This window comes from Stomoxys calcitrans, chromosome 5, assembly GCF_963082655.1.
Source record: "Stomoxys calcitrans chromosome 5, idStoCalc2.1, whole genome shotgun sequence".
Classification (NCBI taxonomy): Eukaryota; Metazoa; Arthropoda; class Insecta; order Diptera; family Muscidae; genus Stomoxys; species Stomoxys calcitrans.
In genome coordinates this window covers 50,240,355-50,258,282 of record NC_081556.1, presented here as the reverse complement: position 1 = coordinate 50,258,282, position 17,928 = coordinate 50,240,355, and the positions used below count along the sequence as shown (strand labels likewise).

The window sequence follows — 17,928 nt, the reverse complement described above, 5'->3', positions numbered from 1 at the left end:
GCAAATCCAGAACAACCTCTCCTGAATCGGTTTTGTAGACAGGTAGTCTGAGACCCTCTCAATCTACATACTGCATCCATAGCCTCCTGAAGGGAGTAGTTCCCATGTCCGGTTTCTCTTAGCATTCCAAGTTCCCTCAGCCTACATACATATCCTGAGTTTCGAAGGTGGCAGGACTCATCCAACTCAAACACAGCATTCGCCTCTCATTTCTCCCTTCCGCGTAAGCGACTCCAGAACAACCTCTTCCAGAATGGAGGCTATGGCGAAGAATGGAGAAGAACGTGTCCGTCTTTTTTAGTATTCCAATTTCCCTCAGCCTACATACATATCCTGAGTTTCGAATGTGGCAAGTCCATCCTATAGATTTCCTTTGCGGCCAACGTAATCCCACAGCGTTCTGCTGGAAAGATTGTGCACTCGTCCGGCAATCTAACTGACAATCCGTTGACGAGTATCTCCATGTAAACCACCAAAACCGACACCATCCTGGAACCGTCAGTGAAGATCGAGGTCTCATCCAACTCAAGCACAGCATACGCCTCCCTTTCCTCCCTTCTGGGAAAGCGAATCAGGAACAACCTCTCCGAAACGGTCTTGGAGACAGATAGTCTGAGACTCTCCTCAACCTACCTCCTGCAATCATAGCCTCCATAATGGAGCAGTGCCCGTGCCTACACACATCGTCCGGTAATCTAACTGACAATCCGTTGACGAGTATCTCCGAGTAAACCACCAATCCTGGAATCGTCAGTGAAGATCGAGCCTCATTTTCCTCCCTTCCGGAAAAGCGAATCCGCAACAACCTCTCCGAAACGTTCTTGGAGACAGATGGTCTGAGACCCTCCTCAGCCTACCTCTTGCATCCAGAATGGAGTAGTGCCCGTGTCCGTCTTCTCTCAGCATGCCAAGTTCCCTCAGCCTTCACACATATCCTGAGTTTCGAAGATGGCAGGTCCATCCTCCGGATCTCTTTTGCGACCAGGGTAATGTCACAGCCTTCTGACTAAAAGATTGTGCACGCGTCCGGCAATCTAACAGACATACCGATGTCGAGTATCTCCGTTTACTCGGAGCCGTAATGCACTCGTCCGGCAATCTAATTGACAAACCAATGTCGAGAATCTCGAAGTAAACTCCCAGTCTCGTCGCTGACTCCATTTCGAAACCGTCAGTGAATTTTTAATTCAAAATAAGTCTAACAGGTCATTTTGACCGGTGTGATTTTCTACTGTTAATACTCATTCCAAGGGAACCGATGCTAAATTATATGACATATCGTTAATCTTGCCGTCCGGACTTTACAGATAGTGATATTTGCTCATTGTCCAATAATCTTAACATTCAAATGAGAACGCGCACTGTTTCACAATAGGGCTGATTTGCTCAACTCAAATAAAATTCCTGATTTCATCTCACCGAAAAGATTCGTTCTCCATTTTATAGAATCATCTAAGCAAATTATTCGAAAAAAAAAAAAAAAAATCAAAACTCTACCAAGCACACACAATTATTTATAACCTTTTTAGTATACATGATGTATTTATTACCTAAATACCATTAATTTATTTGTTCGATATAATTCTCTACAATTACATGCAGCAACAGTATTTGCTTACCATTTAAAAAGTGTAAAATTAAGTATGTTTTTTATTTAAAAATTTCTTTAATATGAAGAACATATAGCAAATATGTTAAACTGACCATTTGAGGTTTCTTTGAACCGTTATCATATCTTGCCCTATGAAGGTATATATATATATATATATATATATATATATATATATATATATATATATTAAAATTAATTATCTAAGTCATTTCGAAGCAATTAATCAAATCAAAATCATCTGTAGAAAATTTTCGTAGTATATTCTCGATCTTTCTGTTATAAAAATACCCCTCTGTAAACCTATGCTGTAAACCGTAAGTAAGCACAAAAAAAAAACAAAATAAAATGGTTTCATATTTTCAATTTGTAAAATTTTAAAAAATTTTTCTTTCGCTTTCGTTTCCAAAAATCTAAAAAATGCATTAAATTTCTAAAGAAATTTGTACATAATAAACAAAATGAAAATATCACATGCCATTTTATTTTGTTATTTCTAGTCTGTCCGTCCTTCCGCTTAGTACGAAATACGAATTCCTTTCCGCATGCTATGTATATATCTGTATGTGTATTAAACTGAATAATTGTTGAAAATCGTATTAATGTTACCTCTTTTTTTCTTAACTATTAAATTTTCAAAAACAAATCAAAATAGTACCACCAAGATGGATTTTGGAACCCACCGATAAGGCTTTTGCTCAAGGCTCTGATGCTAAAGTAGAATGCAAAGCTGATGGCTTCCCCAAACCACAATTGACCTGGAAGAAAGCTGTGGGTAAGTACAATGCATAAATTTCATAGACACTTTACAAGCAAAACGAAAGACTTAAGAAACGAACAGCAAATCTAAATTTGTTAAAGATTTTTATAAAAGTAAAAAATAGAGTGAAAAATTAAAACTAAATAAATAATCTCTGAAAATAAATCAACAAATATAAATAAAAGGAACTGGCAACGTCTTATAGAAAATATTTGGAAAACGTCATAAAATTGTCTGCTTTGATAAAATAAAAAAAAATAAACATTTTGGAACATTTTTTTTAATTCTTTATATACAATAGAGTTGTACATTTTTTCAAACAAAAAAGTATCAACTATTTTTGATAGCCTAAAATCGCCACCTTTCACTTTCTTCCCCTATTCAGGCAACAGTCCTGGTGAATACAAAGATTTGAAGAAAAACGATAACATTCGCGTTGAAGAAGGCACTCTCCACATTGACAACATTCAAAAGACCAACGAAGGCTATTACTTATGCGAAGCTATAAATGGCATTGGTTCCGGACTCTCTGCCGTTATTATGATCAGCGTTCAGGCTCCTCCAGAATTCACCGAAAAATTGCGTAATCAAACTGCCCGTCGTGGTGAACCAGCTGTCTTGCAGTGTGAAGCTAAAGGCGAAAAACCCATTGGCATTTTATGGAACATGAACAACATGCGCCTGGACCCCAAGAATGATAACCGTTACACAATTCGCGAAGAAATCCTATCGACCGGTGTTATGTCCTCATTATCCATCAAACGTACCGAACGCTCCGATTCTGCTCTCTTCACCTGTGTTGCCACCAATGCTTTTGGCTCAGATGATGCCAGTATCAACATGATTATCCAGGAAGTTCCCGAAATGCCATATGCTTTGAAAGTTTTGGATAAATCTGGACGCTCGGTACAATTGAGCTGGGCCCAACCCTACGATGGCAATTCACCCATTACCCGTTACATCATTGAATTCAAACGTTCTCGTGCCTCTTGGGATGAAATTGATCGTGTCATGGTACCCGGTGATACTACCGAAGCTCAAGTGCAGAAATTGAATCCAGCCACCACCTATAACATACGCATTGTTGCTGAAAACACCATTGGAACCTCTCAGACCTCAGAAGCCGTCACCATTATCACCGCCGAAGAAGCTCCCTCTGGCAAACCTCAAAACATTAAAGTCGAACCTGTGAATCAGACAACTCTGCGCGTTACCTGGAAACCACCCACCCGTTCGGAATGGAATGGAGAAATTTTGGGCTACTATGTGGGCTACAAACTATCGAACACCAACTCTTCGTATGTTTTTGAGACCGTAAACTTTTTAACCGAAGAAGGCAAAGAACACAATTTGGATTTGACAAACTTGCGCGTCTACACTCAATACTCAGTGGTTATTCAGGCTTTCAACAAGATTGGTGCTGGTCCCCTAAGTGATGAAGAAAAGCAATTCACTGCCGAAGGTACACCCAGTCAACCACCTAGCGATACCTCCTGCACTACCTTGACTTCGCAGACCATTCGCGTTAGCTGGGTCAGTCCACCATTGGAATCGGCTAACGGTGTTATTAAGACTTACAAGGTTGTGTATGCTCCCAGCGAAGAGTGGTATGGTAAGTGGACACATTTATATATGAGAAAACAAAAGACTTAAGACACAAACTTGTTTATATATAGTGATACATATTTTTTTTCTCTGCTTGCTTAGATGAAACTAAACGCCATTACAAAAAGACTGCCTCCTCAGATACTGTTTTACATGGATTAAAGAAATACACCAACTACACTATGCAAGTTTTGGCCACCACTGCCGGAGGTGATGGTGTTCGCAGCGTACCAATTCACTGCCAAACCGAACCTGATGGTAAGTTTTAATTAATATTTTATTCAGAGATTGAGATAGTCACAAGGCTTTATATTATGCTAGATCGTCCCCGAACTATTTGATACATTCCCTAAATATCATCTGCAATATTGGCAAATTTGTTAAAAATTAGAATGCCCTCCAAATATTAAAATTTTTTTATACCCTCCACCATAAGATGGGGGTATAGTAATTTTGTCATTTTATTTGTAACGCCTCGAAATATGAGTCTTAGACCCCATAGATTATATATATTCTCGATCGTCATGACATTTTAAGTCGATCTAACCATGTCCGTCCGTTTGTCTGTCGAAAGCACTCTAACTTTCGAAATAATAAAACTTGGTGCTTGAAATTTGTGAAGGGCCAAATCGGTCCATGTTTTGATACAGCTACCATATAAACCGATTTTCGATCTTGACTTCCTGAGCTTCTAGAGAGCGCAATTTTTATCCCATTTAGCTGAAATGTTGAACTTAGTGTTTCGGTATAACTTTCATCAATTGTGTTAAGTATGGATAAAATCGGTTCGTAACCTGGTATAGCTTCCATATAAATCGATGTCCCGATTAGATTTCTAGAGCTTCTAGAGGGTGCAATTCTTATCCAATTTGGTTGAATTTTTGCACATGTTGTTTTGGCAAGACTTCCAACAACTGTTCCAAGTATGGTCTAAATCGGTTGATGACCTGATATAGCTGCCATATAAACCGATTTCCCAATTTGACTTTCTGAGGCTCTGGATTACTCGATTTGGCGACGGTGTTTTTTTTTATAAAAGAACTAACATAGTCATAGTATAGTATAACATTGCCACCCACTGTTACCTTTCGATTCCACTAATCTTATGTTTCTTTGATTCACTCCCTACCCGCAGTTCCCGAAGCTCCCACCGATGTTAAAGCCCTTGTTATGGGTCAAGCTGCCATTTTGGTCTCATGGCGTCCACCAGCACAACCCAATGGCATTATTCAACAATACACTGTTTACACTAAAGTTGAAGGTGCCGAAGGTGAACCCAAGAGCCAAAAGATTCCCCACTATCAAATGAGCTACGAAGCCACCGAATTGGAAAAGAACAGTCCCTATGAATTCTGGGTTACTGCCAGCACCAACATTGGCGAAGGTCAACCCTCAAAGAGTATTGTTGCCATGCCCAGTGATCAAGTTCCTGCTAAGATTGCCTCTTTCGATGATACCTTCACTGCCACATTCAAGGAAGATGCCAAAATGCCTTGCTTAGCTGTGGGATCACCTCAACCCGAAATCACATGGAAAATTAAGGGAGTCGAATTCACTGGCAACGATCGTATGCGCGTTTTACCCGATGGTTCTTTGTTGATTAAATCTGTAAATCGCCAGGATGCTGGAGATTATACCTGCCATGCTGAGAACTCTATTGCCAAGGACTCTATAACACATAAATTGATTGTTTTGGCTCCACCCATGTCACCACAAGTAACACTGTCGGCCACCACCACTGATTCATTGACTGTCAAGGTTAAGCCTCATGAAGGTGATACTGCTCCACTCCATGGCTACACATTGCATTACAAACCAGGTGAGATAGACTTGTTTTTCGGAAGTGAATCATACTAATGTTAAAAAATTTTTAAAGAATTTGGCGAATGGGAAACCGCTGAAGTTGCCGTTGATGCCCAAAAGTTCAACATTGAAAATCTATTGTGCGGTTCACGTTATCAGGTCTATGCTACAGGATTTAACAAGTAAGTATGGATTGGAAAGCCAAGAATTAGATACTTTTTAAAGCTACCGAGAATGATTGTATGGTTGTTGTTGTAGCAGTGTATTATACACTGAGGCTTGCCGAAGAAGAACTCCAATGGGTCAATCCGATACGTAGAACCGGCAGCCATGGGATTGAATAATGTATGGTTTGTGGTGTATGTTGGTAAAGCTTTTAGCATATGACAAGTCAATAAATTAATCAAACTGTCAGGCAATCAATCAATGAATCAATCACTGGGAAGAATCGCCGATGTTTACCTGTGCTAAAGTGTGGAGAATGATAAATACATGCAATCGCTCGGTTTTGACATGATATACCTAGAAGATTTCGTGAGCGCAGGGGTAAACACTTAAGGGCTGTACATGCGGAATTGAAAGTTAGGTTAGGTTATGCCGTACAAATAAAATAACAGACACAGCCCATTGCTACTACGTACGACGCTTATAAATGGATGCACCCACGCCCGACGATCATCACAGGTACATATTTCAAAAACAAAACAGCATGCCATGAAGAGTGATTTGTTGCCATGGGCTATTTCATACGCTCTGCAAAGCGACGGTTACATTAAAGTGAGAAAATACATTTAATATATTTCACAGAAATTTCTATGTGATATATATAGGATGTTTTTATTCTCATTTATTAAACACGACTGAAAAATATTTTTACCGAATAATGTCATGTTTTGGGAAAAATTGGTGGTAAAAAAGCAGTAGGTTAGATTACTTTAGGTTGAAAAGAGAGTGCAGATATTAATCCGCCCCATGCCACTATGGACATACACCTAAGCCAGTAATCGACTTGTTGTGCGCTCTAAAAACTACAAAAAAAACTTTAAAACGAAAATTTAAAGCTAGGAATTCCGTGCTACTTACAAAATCCTTAATTGTTTTCAATACCACTCCCCTAAGTTGGTTCATGTCTGGTATTGTGTCTCCATCTAAGTGCCGGTATCTGTTAGCTGCGAAAGTCGAGCAATGACTAAGGAAATGCTCCAACGTCTCATCACCTTCCCCGCATGCCCAACACATGCTATCACTTGCGCACCGATTTTACATAAGTGAGCTCATAGTCCTATGTGTCCCATTATGATACCAATAGCTATACTGACCTCCTTCTTACTTCCTTTCAGTAATAGCTTCGTCTTTTCACGATCTGGATCCCGCCATAGGATTTTCGCCGTCCTACCGACCGTTTCGCTGTTCTACAATGTTGCATGCGCATTCGTCGCCCACTCCCTTAACACGGACTGCGTCGACCCGAAAGACTTCGGGTTAACCAAGTTTATTGACGGCAGTCCTTTGGCTTTCACCGCCAAATCGTCTGCCCTTTAATTCCCCCTTACTCCGTTATGGCCCGGCACCCAAACGATGCGGATTTTCCCATCCTCAGAGAAGGCGTTAATCTCCTTTTTACACTGTTCGTGACCTTACCGTCCTGGTTGTTATTGCCATGATGGCAATTTTACTGTCGGTAAAGATGTTCACACTCGACGTCCTCGCGTTAACACCATACCACTTCACGCATTCCGTCATCGCCCTGATCTCCGCCTGCAGGACCGTATTATGATCAGGCAGTCTAAAACAGATCTCAGTCCCTGGGTTTTCAATGTAAACCCCCAGGCCCATATTGTCTTCTAGCTTTGATCCATCCGTATAACATGATCTTCCAGATGGCAATAGTAGGGTTCCGACTTCAAGGTTCATCTCAGGTATCCGATCGGAAACCTCTTCCCTTCCTTCCAGGTTTCCTATCGTCATCTCGATTATACCGCGATGATATGAGCTGCTCCCATTCTCAATCCATTTTCCCATCGGTTTAAGTCTCATAGCCGCACTATGTGAATGTGACACTTCCAATGCAGTTTCCTGTCCAAGATCACACCTAATTATTTGACCTTGTCAGATATCGAAATCGTCTCATTGAGGAAACATGGTGCGTTAAATTGGCCCACCTTCGTCTTCCTCGTGAACAGGCATATTTCAGTCTTCTCTGGGTTTATATTGAGACCTCTGGGTCTAGCCCAGTCATATGCCATATGCAATACCCTTTGGGCCCTTATGCATAGCTCGTTTGGATCTTTACGTCTTAGAAGTATTATAACATCGTCTGCGTAGCACACGGGTTCAAATCCCTCCTAAGTCAGCATCCGTAATAGGTCATTTATGGTGGTCACCCATAGGAGTGGCGATAAAATGCCCCCTTGTGGCTTGCCCTGTGCCACTTTCTCCCTTATATTTATGCCATGGGACATACAATTTATCCACCTGTTCCTTACCGGGTCCACCCGGTACTGGTCTAGGGATTGAATCAGCATTGTGGTTCTTTCGGTATTGTAACACATGACGAAGGATTGTACGCAGCCCTCATGGCATGATGGTGGGTTGTTGATCGCATATCGTAGCAATGAATTTATTTTAGACAGATTACATTAATAGAGAAAAATGTGACATTTGAATGCTTTTAATAAATACCACCCATCTCGGTGAAACTACGGGTTGTTATATATAACTCAGGTTTGATGTCTATCTAGTCGGAAACGAGCCGTTACATGGTATTTACCATTCTCCACTTCATTAGTGTAGATAATGATTGGCCATACCTCCAAGCGATTGATTCAACGACTGACTGATTGACAATCTTGACTTCAACAATACAGACATCAATACCACACCTAAATATTGGCAATCTTGACTTTAACAATACAGACATCAATTCCCAACCTAAATATGTCCTATAGGATCTGTATTCTGTATCTGAATATTCAATTAGGTCACCTTCTTCCATTTTCTTCAGAAGAAAACATTTCTTCAATACATACATTTTCAAGTTCTTTGTTCTAAGATTTATCCTGATTTCCTTCACCAAACACATTTTCTTTAATAAAAGGAGGAACTACATCCTTTAAACGATTTGACTTTACAGCTTTTGATTTTTAACATTAACTTCCTTTTACTTTCAGCATTGGCGCTGGCGAAGCTTCAGACATTCTAAACACTCGCACTAAGGGCTACAAACCTAAATTACCTGAAAAATCACGATTCATTGAAGTCTCCTCGAACTCGGTGTCATTACATTTCAAGGCCTGGAAAGATGGTGGCTGTCCCATGTCTCATTTTGTGGTAGAAAACAAAAAACGGTATGTTTGCCATATTAAATTGATGGTCAGCTCACTAAGGTTTTTTTTTATTTATTCAGCGACCAAATCGAATGGAATCAAATCTCCAATAATGTCAAGCCCGATAACAACTACGTCGTTTTAGATTTGGAACCCGCCACTTGGTATAACTTACGTATCACAGCCCATAACTCTGCTGGTTTCACTGTTGCTGAATATGACTTTGCCACTCTTACTGTTACCGGAGGTATTTATACTCTGTTTTCCAATTTAATTTGATTCTTAAACATGGACAATTTGCTCTCATTTTCCCTTTGGCATTAAAAGGGAAAATTGTAGACAAATTTCTTGTATTCATTAAAGATAAACATTGCTTTTGTACATATTTGAAACTACGTGAATATTTAAGGTTTATAATCAAATTTCTTTTAAAGATGTGTAGACAGATGAATAGAGGCTATGGTTAATTAACTGAAGTTCAGTTAATACCATTGTTGTTAGTTTGTACCAAATATTCGATGAATTGTATATAAATTCTCCTTAAACATTTGCAGGGTGAGCCAAATTTTAATAGTCCTAGACTAACCGTTATACAAACATACTTAACCCATACAAAGAGTTTTTTTCTGGACTGTCCCCACGCATTTTTGTTCAGCCATGAAATCCTAAAATTTTCCTTTCTGTAAAATTGTCCATAAACACTGAAATGTTATTCGTATTGGCAAAAATTAGAATGTCCCCAAAAACAATACTTTGATATTTTTCCATGAAATTGAGTTTTTTGTCTCATTAGCAGGCCATACACAGTTACCAAATCGCAAAATGTACTGGACTGTCCTCAAATTTAATTAATTTGTGGTGTTTAATACAATCAATTGTGGTGTTTAATACAAATCCAGCCTATGGACACATTAACATTTTCTTAATTAGAATTCACATAAATTTTAATCTCCCCAAACATATATTCGTTTCATGTCAATTGCTCCAAAACCTTTCCATGATAATTAAATCATGGATTAATTTACAGGCCATGGACATTTTCCGACGTTGATTGATTGCCCGTTAACACATACTCTTGAAATCCCTAAACTGTCCCCAAACTTTTAGGTAGAAAAAAGGGTGGGGATATTAATCCGTCCCATGCCAATTGCTTGTTGTACGGTTTAAATACTTGAAAAGTTAACTAGGAAATGAAAATGTTTCGCATTCCACCGAAGTCGGTTCATATCTGTTATTGTCTCCCCACCGCAAAAGCCGGGAACGACATAGGAAACGCTCTAACGTCTCATCATCTTCACCGTAAGCCTTACACATACTATTACTTGCCGCACCGATTTTGCATAAATGAGCTGTTGTTGTAGCTACATTTGCATGTGGAAGTGAGCTCGTACTATTATGTGTTCCTTTATGTTACCGAAGGCTATACTGACCGCCTCGTCTTCTCAGATCCGGTTATCCCCATACGATTTTCGTCATCCTGCCGATCGTGACGCTGTTCCACAGTGAGCGTTCGTCACCCATGCCTACAACTTGGACTGCGTCGACCCAAAGGGCTTCGGGTTAACCATGTTTATTAACTGCAGTTCTCTGGATTTCACTGCCAAATCGTCTGCTTCTTCCATTCCCCCTTACTCTACTATGGCATGGCATACAAACGATGTGGATCGTGCCTTTCTCAGAGAAGGTGTTTATCTCCTTCTTACAATCCAATACAAACTTTTCGTGACCTAAACATATTGGTTGTTATTGCCCTGATGGCCAGTTTTTTGCCCGTAAAGACAGTTTACAGTCACACTCGACGTCCTCCCAATAACACCATACCACTTCACGCATTCCGTTATCGCCTGAATTTCCGACTGCAGGACCGTATGATGGTCAGACAGCCAAAGCAGACCTCAGTCGCTGGGCTCTCAATGTAGACCCCAGGCCCAATCTGTCCTATAGCTTTGATACATCCGTGTAACATGAACTTCCAATTGGCAATACCAGAGTTCCGTCAATCGAATACTGTGCCGCTGGCGCCTCTCACTTCAATTCCTTTCAGGGTTACTATCGTCGCCTCCATTATACCGCTATGGTATGACCTGCTCCGATCCGCTATCCATTTTACCATCGCCTTAAGTCTTATTGCCGCAGTGGCTGTTTCATACATAATCTGTATATCTATGGGTCTCATATCAAGAATAGTCTCTAGTTCTCTAGTAGACATAGTCCTCATCGCTCCGCCTATGCGAAGACAACAAGTTCTCTGAACCTGTAGTATTATCCTTGCGTTGCTCCTTTTCTCCATAGCAGTCCACCAAACTACTGAGGCATAAGAAAATAGTCTAGGTCTAGTTACGCTCCTGTAGAGCAAGTGGATTCTTGGATTCAGGCCCCATTTTAAGCCTACGGCCCATCCACATAGTACTCAACATCTGTGAGCCTTCTAGACACGCTCCCGCAAATGGCACTTCCAATTCAGTTCCCTGTCCAAGATTACTCCTCAGTATTTGACCTTGCCCGATGTCAAGCCCGTTCTATAGGGGAAACGTGGTGCATCAAATAGGCCCACCTTTATTATCCTCCAGTGCTTTAGTAGGCATAGTCTTCATCGCTCCGCCTATGCCAAGACAACAAGTTCTCTGAACCTGTAGTATTATCCTTACGTTGCACTTTTTCTCCATCGCAGTTCACCAAACTACTGAGGCATAAGAAAATATTGATCTACTTACGATCCTGTAGAGCAAGTGGACTATTCTTGGATTCAGGCCCCATTTCAAGCCTACGGCCCATCTACATAGTGTCCAACATCTGTGAGCCGTCTAGGTATGCTCCCGCAAATGACACTTCAAATTCAGTTCCCTGTCCAAGATTACTCCTCAGTATTTGACCTTGCCCGATGTCAAATCCGTTCTATTGGGGAAACGTGGTGTGTCAAATTGGCACACCTTTATTATAGTCGTGAACAGGCGAATTTCAGTCTTCTCTGGGTTGACATTGAGACCTCTTAGGCTAGTCCAGTCGTATGCCATTTCCAAGACACTTTCGGTTTTTCTTAATAGCTGATTCGGATCCTTACACTTTAGAAGTATTATAACATCGACTGCGTAGCAGACGGGTTCAAATTCTTCCTCAATCAGCATTCGTAATAGGTTATTTATTGGGGTCACCCTTAGAAGTGGCAGTAAAATGCCTCCCGTGTTGTGCCGTTTATATTTCGGAATTACAGAATTCTGTAATAAAAAGCCTTCGATCAACATTATTATACCAAGATTTCGCTGTCTTCGTGAATCCCGTTGAATCCTGTAAAAAATGCGTTCTCAAAAGTCTTAACATGCCTACCGTTGTCTAACTACTAACATTTCAGGCTGGACATGGGTCTTTGAAAGAAATTTTTTCATCTTGGCGGCGTGATTATATCTAACGAACTGTTCAAAGAAATCCTTCTTGAGAGCACGTTTTGTCGCTCTCAATATCTTACTGTATTCCTTAAGTTGCGTGTAATACACATCCCAATAAACTTCCTCATTTTTACTACGTGCTCTCTTCCAAAGTCTCCGGCCCCATTACCAATAATGCGACAGATTTTTAGCGGTATCCATGGTAATGGTTACAGATTCGGCCGGGCCATTACCCAAATACAGATATGTCCCCAAATTTTGCAGTAATATCGGTATTCGATTGAACAATCCATGATCATTTCTGTTTCCGACTTTGATAGATTACCGAAATTAGGCATGAGATTACTTAGGATTATCCTCTACATGTATGTAAATATCCTTCAACTGTTCTTTGATATGTAAAAATTGATCTCAATTATTTATTACATATACACATGCATTCCCAAGCAGTTTGTAAGTAGTCCATAGGTAATCTATCTATCAGATATCTGTATGTCCAATATGTATTCACCTTTAATACATATTTTTTGCAAATGGAATATCCCTAAAAATTCTGAGACTTCAATTCAGCATAAAGCTTTTGCTTGTATTTTAGTACAGGTCTTTAAGCAATCTTAAAGGATCATAGCTGTTGTTACATAAAAATCTTCAAGTATTCTAAAAATTTATTTTCCCTGGCAATGTAGTCCGTATAGTGCCGGCACTATATAAGCTTTATGACTTTGGTATTCAAAGATTGCCTGACATTTTTAAAGATCTGGAATTATTCCGAAACTTTCGCTAAATACATTTACACTGAAAATAAAATATATAGCCTATACCCAGAAATATCCGTATATTCCCAAACTATGTACTATGTATGTACAAACTTACTTACTTTAATTGGCTATGGCAGAACATTGGTTCCATTAGCCGAACGTAGAATAGCGTTTCAAGTGCCTCGACCTTCTGCGCTCATTCTAAAATCTCGGACACCAAGTTTCGACGTATCTCCCACCACTTGATTTTTCCATCGGGCTTTTGGCCTTCCCGTGCCTTGCCTTCAAAAGACTTCTTTGCTGCAGCTTCTTCATCCGTTCTGACAACATGACCAAGCCTACGCAGCCATTGTATTTTGATGCGTGTAACTATGCCATCGTCAGAATCTTTCTCTCAAATACTCCAAGCACTGCCTCATCTGCTTTCACAAGTAACCATGCCTCAGAACCATATAACAACACGGGTAGTATTGTGTACCATCGTGTTTGCCTTCAAAAGTCTTCTTTGCTGGAGCTTCTTCATCCTTTCTGACAACATGACCTAGCCAACGCAGCCGTTGTATTTTGATGCGTGTAACAATGCTATCGTCGTCATACAACTCATACAGCTCGTGGTTCATACGTCGCCTATATTCTCCATTATCACAAACTGGTCCATATATTTTACGAAGAATCTTTCTCTCAAATACTCCAAGCACTGCCTCATCTGCTTTCACAAGTACCCATGCTTTAGAACCATATAACAGCACGGGTACTATCAGGGTCTTGTATAGTGTAATCTTCGTTTATAGAGAGGTGGCCTTGTTTCTAAACTGCTTACTTAATCCAAAGTAGCATCTGTTTGGTATCATTCGTTTCGTTTACGGCGGTGCAGAGGTTACTGACTATCTCAAAGTTGTGGTTCCCTACTTTCTCCATTTTCTTTATCTGCTCGTTTGTACAAGGCGTTTTGGGATTGAAACCATCCATTTTGTCTTATCTCCATTAACAGCCAAACCCATTTTCACTGACTCTCGTTCGATTCTTTCAAAGGCTGCATTTACTACTTCCGGTGACCTACCTATGATGTCGATGTCGTCGGCATAGACGAGTAGCATGTGTTATCTTGTGATTAGTATGCCATATCTATTCACATCTACATCTCGTGTAATCTTCTCCAGCGAGTTATTAAAGAGATCACACGATAGGCTATCTCCTTGTCTGAAACCTCGTTTGGTATTGAATGGTTTGAAGAGATTCTATCCTATTCATACTGAGGAACGCGTATCGGCAAGTGTCATTCTGCAGAGCCTTATTTATTTTGCAGGGATACCATACTCAGACATGGCTTGAAATACCTTTGAACGTAAAGGGGTGTCGAGGCTCCTTTGTAGTTATCAACGAGATGGTAGGTGTTGATTTGTCCTTCTCGGGTCTTTTCCAGGATTTGGCGTATGCTGAGGTTCCAATCATCGGCTATGCGTTCTTCTAGCCAGATTGCGCAGATAAGCCGATGCTTACACCTTATCAGGGTGTCGCCACCGGTCTTAAATAGTTCAACGGGTACACCGTCGTCTCCTGCTGCCTTGTTGTTCTTTAGTCGGGTCACTGCTTCTTGGACCTTATTCTTACTAGGAAGTAAATATTCTATACTATCATCCTTGATTGGGTCTGCGGTATGCTCTTCGCCGCCAACGTCGGACACTAGCAGTTGGGTAAAATGTTCTTTCCATATCCCCAGCATGCTAACTGTGTCAGTTACCAGATTTCCTTTTTTGTCTCTGTTTGATGTTTAATTCTTTGGTAGAATTTCCGTACTTCATTCTGACTCCTGTACATCCCAATTCGCTCACACTCACGTTTTTCCATTTCCTTTTTTATACCCTCCACTGTAGGATGGGAGTATACTTCGTCATTCTGTTTGTAACACCTCGAAATATGCGTCTGAGACCCCATAAAGTATATATATTCTTGATTGTCATGACATTTTATGTCGATCTAGCCACGTCCGTCCGTTCCTCTGTCTGTCGCAAGCACGCTAACTTTCAAAGGAGTAAAGCTAGCCGCTTGAAATTTTGCACAAATACTTTCTAGTAGTGTAGGTCGGTTGGGATTGTAAATGAGCCAAATGGGTCCATATTTTGATATAGCTGCCATATAAACCGATCTTGGGTCTTGACTTCTTGAGCTTCTAGAGGGCGCAATTCCTATCCGATTTGACTGAAATTTTACACGTGGTGTTTTGGTATCACTTCTAACAACTGTGCTATCGGTACCTTTTTTGATATAGCTGCCATATAAACCGATCTTGGGTCTTGGCTTCTTGAACTTCTAGAGGGCGCAATTCCTATCCGATTTGACTGAAATTTTACACGTGGTTTTTGGTATCACTTCCAACAACTGCGCTAAGTATGGTTTAAATCGGTTCATAATCTGGTATAGCTGTCATATAAACCGATCTTGGAGCTTGACTTCTTGGGCCTCTAGAGGGCGCAATTGTAGTCCGATTTGACTGAAATTTTGCACGTGGTGTTTTGGTATCTCTTCTAACAACTGTGCTAAGTATGGTTTAAATCGCTTCATAATCTGGTGTAGCTGTCATATAAACCGATCTGGGATCTTGACTTCTTGAGGCAATACAACGCGCAATTCTCATCCAATTTGGCTGAAATTTTGCAAGAGGTGTTTTGTTTTAACTTCCAATAACTGTGTTAAGTATGGCGTAAATCCGTATATAACCTGATATAGCTGGCATATAGATAGATCTGGGATCTTGACTCCTTGAACCTCTAGAGGGCGCAATTCTGATCCGAATTGGCTGAAATTTTGTACAACGGCTTCTCTCAAGACCTTCAACATACGTGTCGAATGTGGTCTGAATCGATCAAAAGCTTGATACAGCTCACATATAAACCTATCTCCCGATTTTGCTTCTTGAGCCCCTACAAGGCACAATTATTATCCGAATGAACTGAAATATTACACAATGACTTCTACAATGTTCAGCATTCATTTATGGTCCGATTCGGCCTATATCTTGATATAGCTCCAATACCATAACTGTTCTTATTCAGTATTGTATGTTTGCCTAAAAAGAGATAGCGCGCATAGAATTCGACAAATGCGATCCATGGTGGAGGGTATATAAGATTCAGCGCGGCCGAACTTAGCACGCTCTTACTTGTCTCATCTGCATACATCAAAGATTTTGCGCATCGCATCAGTCTTTTTTTTTAGCAGATATTGCATAATAACTTGAAGATTTTTTAATTTTGTTACAATTTAGCCTTTGTATGGTCTGTCTACACTCTTTAAAAAGAAAATTGATTCTAAACCTTGAACAAAAATATACAAATAACAAAAAGAAACTACGCTACACCTGCTTCAATGTAAAGAATATACGTACATAAAACTTAAATTTTTAATTTCTTTTTCGTTCAGCTTCTTTACCCAAAATCAAAAACAAAAAAAAACATTTTTGAGTTTTGTGTATATTAATTTATTTGTATATGGTTTTTGTAAAAGCACTGTAAAAATTTTTGGTTTCAACTTGAAAACAATAACGCTTGTTGTCTTTTAATTTAAAGTAATGTAAAATTTTCTAATTTTCAGTTGTGATTTCATTTGAATTTTATATATTTTTTTATAATTTTTTTTTTACGTTTTATACTCTAGTGTAAAAATTGTTGTAAAGAAATTTTGTGCAAAAAGTTCTAAAGAAATTTATTGCGTAAATGCAATTTGTTTTTTCCCGCTGTTGATAAGTAACCAAAAAAAGGAAAAAAAGAAACAAGAAAGTAATAAAAAAATAATATGAATAACGTTATAGCCTGTAGCCTTTAGAAAACTGTTGCTTACTAGTGAGCACCAAAATTGTTTAATGTATTTATAGCCAGAAAAAAAATCACCTACACCAAATGATATTCGAAAAATTCGTTCAGTTGTAGTTGATTTGATTATTTTTTTTTTAGTAAATTATGATTTCATTATAGTTTTTTTTTTAATTTTTAATTAAATATGCGTTGTCTTAGTTTTCAAACCATAAGTGTTAAATGAATCAAAGTACTCGTCTCCCCGCAATCCCCGTTGAAAAGTGTGCAAAACAAATATATGTTTGTGTCTAGTATAGCATGTTGTAAATCACCGAATCATAAGTGTGTAAACCCAGCAACTTGCATTAAAACATAGCTTTTATATTTCTTAAAGCGGAAGCAATTAATAAGACCCGGAATTCATAATAGACAAAAAATCGTTCAAACTCGTAATAAATACTGTAAGCAAGGCATTAATAATCTCATTTAGAGTGATAAATCAATAGATGCAACTCCTTGCATGATTTTATTGAATAGGCGAAAGCTAGTGGTATTGATCTCTAATTCCTTTTGTATAAAAATAATGTAAAGTCGTTAATCCTATTTCCTTTGTATGAAATTCGGTAGCCCTTGAATTTTTCTTCAATTTATGCATAAATTCTACAGCTTTTGTTGTATATGAAACAAATTTTAATCGTTTTAAGACACCTTTTGTCTAGTGATTATTTAGTAATAAGTATTTTTAATGTTGTAATGTTTAGCCAGGGGTTTTCTAAATCAGTACTCGTAGTTGATAATGTGTAAAAGTGAACAATTATTAAATGGCATCTAGAAAGCGTACAAAGAGTAATACGACATCACATTTGATTCTTTTTTGTAAATTAAAAAAAAAT

At 39.2% G+C, this 17,928-nt stretch overlaps 1 protein-coding gene across 24 annotated transcripts in view; it reads left to right on the top strand.

The window, feature by feature from the left end:
* LOC106095735 (cell adhesion molecule Dscam2) overlaps window positions 1-17,928 on the top strand; it is a 433,819-nt gene that overhangs the window by 356,273 nt on the left and 59,618 nt on the right. For all 24 annotated transcript variants that reach the window (XM_013263055.2, XM_059369670.1, XM_059369663.1 and 21 more), the window contains 7 exons: window positions 2,265-2,384; window positions 2,755-3,981; window positions 4,077-4,232; window positions 5,110-5,793; window positions 5,851-5,959; window positions 8,948-9,124; window positions 9,184-9,350. In XM_013263055.2, the coding sequence (XP_013118509.2) occupies window positions 2,265-2,384; window positions 2,755-3,981; window positions 4,077-4,232; window positions 5,110-5,793; window positions 5,851-5,959; window positions 8,948-9,124; window positions 9,184-9,350 (2,640 nt within the window). The remainder of the gene's footprint in view (window positions 1-2,264; window positions 2,385-2,754; window positions 3,982-4,076; window positions 4,233-5,109; window positions 5,794-5,850; window positions 5,960-8,947; window positions 9,125-9,183; window positions 9,351-17,928) is intronic.